This window comes from Amia ocellicauda, unplaced genomic scaffold, assembly GCF_036373705.1.
Source record: "Amia ocellicauda isolate fAmiCal2 unplaced genomic scaffold, fAmiCal2.hap1 HAP1_SCAFFOLD_336, whole genome shotgun sequence".
NCBI lineage: Eukaryota > Metazoa > Chordata > Actinopteri > Amiiformes > Amiidae > Amia > Amia ocellicauda.
Genome location: NW_027102905.1, coordinates 1 through 8540, shown reverse-complemented (window position 1 = coordinate 8540; position 8540 = coordinate 1). Strand labels below are relative to the sequence as shown.

At 45.8% G+C, this 8540-nt stretch overlaps 1 protein-coding gene across 1 annotated transcript; it reads right to left on the bottom strand.

The window, feature by feature from the left end:
• Window positions 1-4164: 4164 nt before the first annotated feature.
• Window positions 4165-8535, bottom strand: LOC136732075 (coatomer subunit zeta-1; the record flags this gene model as incomplete). The annotated part of the gene is made up of 8 exons (XM_066697732.1): window positions 4165-5366; window positions 6452-6490; window positions 6982-7033; window positions 7302-7379; window positions 7528-7583; window positions 7688-7779; window positions 8245-8326; window positions 8494-8535. Coding segments are annotated over 8 exons (489 nt in total), but the record flags the coding sequence as incomplete, so codon positions are not given.
• Between the last annotated feature and the right edge of the window lie 5 nt (window positions 8536-8540).

Genomic DNA, 8540 nt, shown 5'->3' with positions numbered 1-8540 from the left:
TTTATAGTGCTATGTACTTGTATTTTTTTAAAGCCATGCCTGAGTGAAGATCCAAGGCAAGGGGTCAGGGACGCAGTCAGATGAATGAAGTGGTGATGGTCTTCATCTTCAGCCAGAGATGCAGTGGGGCTGCGGTCACCAGTGGACTAGTCTCCCGCTTCAGATGTAAATTGGAGACAGATCTCTCCCTCCCTCTCTTTCTTGCTCTCATGAGGCTTGTGTCAAACAAGAGGCTCACCTTAACCAATTGTTTACCTGTTCTATAACGGTACAGTCCAGTCAGTGGCTGTGCAGGCAGGACAGGACAGTCCAGTCCAGGCAGTGTCTCTGCAGAAGGACAGTCCAGTCAGTGTCTCTGCAGAAGGACAGTCCAGTCCAGTCCAGTCAGTGTCTTTGCAGCAGGACAGTCCAGTCAGTGTCTCTGCAGAAGGACAGTCCAGCCCAGTCCAGTCAGTTTCTCTATAGCAGGACAGTCCAGCCCAGTCCAGTCAGTGTCTCTGTAGCAGTCCAGTCTGGTCAGTGACTCTGCTGCAGCAGTACAGTACAATACAATACAGTCAGTTATTCTGCAGCAGCAGTACAGTACAGCATAAGAATAGCTCAGCACATGGTCTCTATATTGGCTTAGATAAAAGCATGTGCTAAATGACAACCAATTATAGCTTTATTATGTAGCTCTTTTTACTCTGCTGCAAAGGGTCACTATTGATAAAGGTGTCTGTTTCAATGACTGAAGATTATATATTGAAATGGACAAAAACTATATAGAAAGCACCCAAGTGTCTGAAGAGCCACCGGGATTCTCCAGAGACAAACACAATTCTTCTGGCCTGTCTCTCTCTCTCTCTCTCTCTCTCACACACACACACACTCGCCCTGAAAGCTCATCAATGATAATTTATAGACCGATCGCAAACACACACACACACAGACTGTAATGCACTGTACACACGCATCAATTACCTGCTCGCAGCACACATGCCCCTGACACTTTTACGGCGCGTTTTGTACAGCGTGTCACACGTGTGGCGTTTTGGACTATTATACTCATTCCTGTATAATTAATATAAATTACCTTTTTAGATTTTTTTTTTCTGCTCAGCACTCTCTCCCTCTCTTTTTATCGCCCTTCTCGGATAATTAGCTGGTAAGCGGATCGCGCAGAAGGAACGAGAGCTACATCGCCCAAAGGTGCCGGTGGTTTTAATGGGATCAGCAGCGTCGCAGAGAAATTTAACCCTTTCCCCACTCGCACACCCACCTAGCATTCCAATTCCCTTTTATAACACTGATCTCGGGATATTGCAGCAGTTTATTATGTATATATATCTTTTTTTTTTTTTTACATTACAGGACACACAAGGACCCAATCTTCATAATATTTGCTTGGGTGCTTTATGCAGTGCCTCACCTTTCTCCGAAGACAGTTTTCTCCTTCAAATCCTTCACACTCCGCCCCCGACCCTACCCCCTACCCCCCTGTATTGAAGGATGAACGGATAGGACACAAAACCCGAGAGGATAAATCAGAGAGGTAAGACAGTCCTACCAGCTCGCTAACCCTCCAGGCCTTGCCGTCTCCGACTCTCCTGGGTCCTCTGAGCTGAACTACTGCTCTGTGGCACAAAGCCAAGCTGTCCGACATGGATTCACAAGCACTCAATCAGTTTAATGTATGGGTTTATGTATTTGTTTTTCCAGTTGAATAACACTATACACTAATTAGCCAGGGCTTAACATGTTGCTCTCTTTATGATTACTTATTGCAGTTGAACTGGAGTGGCTACTGAGACAGCCGCAACATAACACATGGATTGCAATGTCAAGTTATTGCGGCCTACAGTGACTGGGGCCCACCTGGGATGAGTTGCTGCAGTGGGAATGGGAGTCATTAAATTTTTTTACGTTTCCTACACTTATTTACCATTAATTATGTCTCACTGGCTTCCATTGGAATGCATCTTCTTTTATCACACAACTATAGGTACTGTTGGAGAAATGGGTTTCATTTTACACGGTTTCAAGATTTACCTTCACACTTGTCTCTCCGGAGACACGGCACACAGCTCGCAAATGCCCTCGTCTTCGCCTATGTGAAAGCAACCAACTAATAATTTTTTTAATGGGGGGTACAGGAGTGTTTTTGTTTTGCTTTGGCCTCTGAAATCCTGTGGTCTGGAATGGCCTCCAGGCGCTTCTACACTTGTTTTTCATTACTATTGATGCTAAATTATTATTAAAGACTATGAAATTACTACTACTAATATTAATAATATTACTAAGAATAATTACAGAGGACCTCTTCATACTCAAGACACGTTCCCACGTGCACAGTAGACAGGCGGGTGTCGTCTTGGGCGTGTGCATGTGCGTGACCCAGGCCTGACCTCCACGCGCTAGACAATCATGATTTTCTTCTCCGAGGTCTCTCAGATGCACACTCACATACGAGAAGTCAACATTTTCTTCTTCCTTATAACACCTTTGCGATTGTTTAAGGTGCCTATTAAATTCTGCCTATAACGTTAGGTAGGTCTAAAAGGGCATGCTTTCCATACAATACAGCGACAGATGATGAACACTGATATAAAGACTACAAATTGGAGAATATGTTTAGGTATTTATCAAAAAAGCATGAGGTTGATTATTTTTTTATGTACTTATTGGCAGATGCCCTTATACAGGGCGACTTAAAGGTTAATCCAGAATTACAAAAGTGCAGTAATACAAATCAATACAACGTGCAATTTAAGAATTACAAAAGTGCAAAAGTACAGTCAATAAAGAATACAAAGTATACATCCTGATTCATGATGCAGTGAAGTCTTAGATAAGGGCTAAGGGGCATAGGAGAAATCACAGTGAAACAACAGATCTAACCATGTATATGTAAGCAGGAGAATAATGAAGCATTGTTTTAGAAAGTGCAAAATTACTGGAGTGCTGAACAGCTCAGCAGAATAAGCTGCTATATTACAACTACAGTAATTCTGGTTTATAATGTTACAAAACGACACTTAAAATAAATTCAATTTTATTTTTAAGTCTGCAACAGCACGTTCAATCTGTTTATGGGAATCATATTGTACAGTTGTGTAGCTCTCACCCCATACCGCCAGAGGGCGCACAGAGACAGATGATAGCACTCAGACTGCACTGTTAACATTGTAGTAGTGAGGTCGAATAGCAGCACATAGTGACTGGGCTTTGGAAATATTAATCTAACATATATCTATATCTAAATCTGTATCTATGTATCTTTCCTACCTCCCTATCTATATATACAGCTCTGAAAAAAAATGAGACCACTGCATAATTATCAGTTTCTCTGGTTTTACTATTTATAGGTATGTGTTTGGGTAAAATTAACATTTTTGTCTTATTCTATAAACTACTGAAAACATTTCTCCCAATTTTCAAATAAAACTATGAATGGAATGGAATGGCTGCCATACATGTAGAGATGCTGATTTAAGAAATAATTGCAGTGGTCTGTAAATTTTTTCCGGGGCTGTACGTACATCACCAGTTCTTAGCAATCCACAGCTGGGTGAACCCCCCACCCCACCCCTTAGATTCTGCACCTGTTACGATCTACAGCGTGTCTTCTACAAGTCACTTCAGCAAATATTCTAATATAATTCCCCTATCGTTTCTGGGATCTTCTTTATAAATATACGTATCTGAAGTAAGACTTATGAGCACCTGTAAAGTCGTTCTAACTTCAGCAGAACGTTTACAACCTATCAGTGATCAATTTCATTGATTGATGAATCGTGACTGAGCCCCCTCCATCTGTCAACTAAACACAGAATTATCTTTTACGTGCGTTTTCCCCTCTCGACCACCAGGTGGAGCCATTGCCTAAGCTTTGCGGAGTTGAGGTGGTCTTTAGTCCCCGCAGTTCGGGGGGCCAAACAGACAGGCTGGTAATAGGTACAAAAGCAGATAACAGCTAACTGCAACCCTTCACATGTTGTGGATGTGGAGAGCGTCATGGGTTAATGCTTAATACCTGAGATAAAGCACCTGCTACATAACTAAATCATAATGATCAGTTACCCAACATAGCAGCACGGTGGGTTGGAGTACCGGCACATGGCCAACAAGACCAGCCTAAAACACCGGTTGTGTTAAAAGAATAAACGCGAGCAGAAGCACTGGCCATTTTAAAGATTTTTTTTGTTTATTTATTTTGGTTTATTTTGAACCTGCACGAAAGATAACATTTCACAACAGATTGTACAGTGCATCGCAACTCAGTGCAGTCATCTGTTACAGACAGCAGTCCAGAGAACAGGAGACATCCTGGGGGGCTTCGGTCTTTTAACCATCTGATAAATGCATGTAGAGCCGGCACAGGGACTTTGTGTGTTACAGAAACAAATGCACAGTGTCGTCTCCACCGCTCACTGTCTCTGTACGTCACTACAGTATCTGATGAAAACCCTACTGAAGCAATACACAGTGATGCATCGCTGTCGGTCTGCTACTGATTCCTAAGGATCGTGATTAAGAGCGGGCAGGGCGGTGGGAAATCAAGTGGCAACAGTTACACCGGCACGTACAGAAAATATCAACCAAACCCAACCGAGCAGCTACTGGAATGTGAATATTCATCAGAGGGGCAGGAAGCCCAATTGGAAACCAGCTTCCATTCTCAGATTCCCCATATTACGAGTCTAATTATTATTCATGAGAGGGGAGGGGAGGGTAGCCTGTCAGGTAAGACAATGAAGGGAACGTCCATCGGCCAATCAGCTCTCACACCATTTCATTCAATTCCACATACAGTCGCAATAAAAACAGCCTACTGTTGCATACCCTTGACAAACAGGAATGCGGGGTTCAGGTCACGTACATTGAGGTCCCTGGGTGATGCTGATTGGTGGAGGCACCAGGCAAGTTCAGTGCAGTTACAGTCCAATGAGTTTTGTTGGTCAGATTGAGACCCGTATCTCTTTCCTCTCCACATCTCTGCTTGCACCCCCCCCCACCCCAGACGCTAGCTACAGCATCCAAAGCCACTTCCCTCTCCGACTCCATGAGCTAATGAATTCCTTTACAGAACAGTACGAGACTAAAAACACAATTGTGGTGTTTGGCCTGACTGTGGAGGAAGTGGAATGTGTCAGCACTGCCCTGGGGGTGAGGGCTGGACACGGAGACAGAGGGACGGGGACGGGTGGAAAGAGATTCACAAGATGGGAGCGTCTGTGTGCGTCTGTCACTGTGTGTGTGTGTGTGTGTGTGTGTATTTGTGTGAGTGTGTGTGTGTGTGTTTGTACTCCTCCCTCACGTTGCTTTCAGCTCCTCTCCTATCGCAGCAGAGACCACTTGATCTGCTCTTTAGCGGACTGGAGCACCTGAGAGAGACAGAGGACAGCATGGTTAGAAAACACACAAACTTATTCCACTGAAGATGGTTAAAAACAGATGAGAACGATGGAAGATGAGTAACTGTTTCTTTCTTTTAGAGATCACACGTAATTAAAAAAAATTAAATATCGATACATATAAATGACTCATTAGGATACGCTGTACGGGGAGGCAAACCCGTAACAGAGCACCAGGGGCCTGGATTGGGCCAATCAATCACAAGCTCAAAATGGCTACCTGCAGCCTGTCAAGAGGGCTCTAAATTGAGGCCGTTAATCAGAGAGCCGCGCTGACTGCTGGCCCGTGTGAGGAGCTGCCGTCCATCATTAGCGATCGTGCTTTACACGCCAACAAGAGAAAGAGGGGAGAAAAATTAAAATCTTGTCTAGGAAAAGAAATGGCTCTGGAACCCAGCGAAATGTGCAGTGCAGTCAGCAGCGCCCGGCCCTGCTGCTGCAGTGGAGGCATGGCGGTACAGCACTCAGGAGACAAGCGGCACGGAGGAGTTGGCGTGTGTGTGTGCCAGAGAGAGCGTGAGTCGCATCTCAGAGTCACGGGCAGTGCAGAGCTCATTTGTGGGGTTAGTCCCGGGTATGGGGTCTGGGTTAGAGGCAGCCAGGCGATCAGTGGCTCATTGCGCTCTGAACCGCTGCCACCCAGATGCTGCCGGCAGGATCACAGAGACACAGCGCGCTGCAGTAGCCTGGCTGGGTAGTTCTAACCCTCCAAAATCCATCTATCAATCCTTGGGCCTGATTTTCCAAGATGTGAAAGCATGCTTGTGTTTTTTTTTTTAAAGAGTTATTGTAACTGATATAGACACAACAAATTGGTTTGCAAAGAGTCCGTCCCCCATCCCCAACTGAATTCAAACTCCTGATCTTACATACATTTACCAGCTTTGGAAAATGAGTCTGAGTGTGGGTAAAGCGGGGTGGGGGGTGGGTTTACTTTTCAACCCCCCCTCCTGTGACCAACAACAGTTTATCCTATTTGTCTATACAAATAAACAATTAAAGAAAAAAAAAAAAAAAAGGAAACCAGCGGCACACAGACGGAGTTGGGATCTCACCTGAGTGACAGTCTGCTCTGTGAGTGGCACGTCATCCCCCTGAGAGAGAGGGGGGGAGGAATACAGAGGGATAGAAAGTGGAAGAGAGAGAGAGAGAGAGAGAGAGAGAGAGAGAGAGAGAGAGAGAGAACATGTTACACACACAACAGCCTCAGCCATATGTCTGTAGAGGAGAGATATACCCTGCAGAAGGCACTCTGTCTCACCCCGTTCACGCTCTCCCTCAGACTCCACTCTCTCTCCACAGTCAGTCTCACTCTCTCTCACTCTATATAGTCACATCACTCAATCTGTATATAGTCACAGTGACTCTCTTTCCCTCCCTCCTTTCCTCCAATCTCTCCCTCCAGCCTGCACTGTGCCTAAGAGCAGCCCTGCAGTGAGGCAGGGCAGAACCACCAACTCCAAAACACAGGGCTCAGGAAGGGCAGGCAGAGTCCGCCGGGCCCATGCGGTGCCAGACCATGAGGCGGCTGCTCTGTGGCCTAGTCAGATAATGAAATGACTGATTGACAGTGCAGAAGCCTCACCCTCAGGGCCACGCGGTGCACCACCTGCTGGGGATCGCTCTCCAGGATCACCCTACAGGGGCAGGAAGGAGGCGGGTGGGGTATTAATGACACAGGCAGGTACGATTTTCACAAAACAAGAATAGTGGTCATCCGCTTGCATCTGTGCAGTTGTGTGTCCATCTTTCTCTCTATAAGGTATATTTTGTGTGTGTGTGAATGAGTGATTGAGTGTGAAAGACAAAGTGAGAAAGTGTGTAAGGGTCTGGATCTTGATCTCTCCCTGTGTCCAGATCAGTTTCTCTCAACATGTCTGTATGTCTCCCTTCTCTCTCTCTCACCCCCCATCCACGATCTCATCCACAGCCAGGAACAGACCCTCCATGTTCTCCAGCAGGGCTCTCTTCTCCACATTCTTCCTGCGAGGGAGACAGAGAAGGACAGCAAGAGGGAGAGCGAGAGACAGGGAGGGAGAGACACTAATGTAACGGTAATGATGACAGTAACACAACTATTCGTACTTCCTGAAGAAAGCCCACCCGCCTTCTTCAGAAGACAGCCTCTTACCTCAGCATCTGACTGAGCGAGTCAAACAGGCAGTTCAGCACCGACATGAGCATCAGCTGTGCCACGGAGTAAAGAAACAAAGGAAAAAATAAATAAGCAATACATTACATTTGAGCCTCCCACTCACACCCTGCAGACTGGGCTTTGATCGGGCCATTACCTCATTTTCGTGTGAGCTGCCAATCACATAGAAGTACAGGTCAATGTTGCTCTTGTAGACGACCGTCAATCCTTCTAGCAGAGCGATCTCACCTGGGGGGGTGGGGGAAGGGATGCAAAAAGCTGCAAAATGCTTCTATGACATTTTCCTTGAACATCCAACTCTGCAGTCCATACACACATGGCGATTAATTAGCCTAACTGATCGCAGATTACATTGTTCATGCTAAACTGAGACTTCTGGGCAGCGCAGACAGGAGAGACTTTTCAACGCAACCCATTGTTTTCCATCAGTGAGTTACCTTTCCAGTTTTATGGCAAAACAAGTGGGAACCCCATGCCAGGCCCACACCCACACCCTTCAGGTGGAAATGTAGAAATGTAGCCCAAGCATTAACGAAAGCCCAGGTGTACCTAGAGCTCTAATCTCTAGCCTGGACCAAAATGCAATCTTAAATTGATTACTGAATTCAGTTCTAGTGTGTGACTGAGCACTTTCACGCGTGATCAAACTCTCTAGCCCGGGACCATGTCTAGTTCTCGATTTCTACGCCTTACTGTCAGTGCGGTGGGTCTTGTTGAAGATGTTCTTCTCAAAGGCCTTCTGCTCCTTCACCGTGGGGTACGTGTCATCGTAATACTGCGGGCACAACCAATCAATCAATCAGTCAAGTCTGTTAATTAAGCCATCCACTTCAACAGAGGCGTCTTCTCAAGGGCTTTTAGGACTGCGAGGCCCTGCGAGTGAGCAGCACAGGGGAGAGGCTATACACCGATTGTTCTTAAAGGCCAAGAGGACTCCGTTACCTTGGCGTACAGCCTCTCCCCATCGTTGTCCAGGATGAGAACCGCCT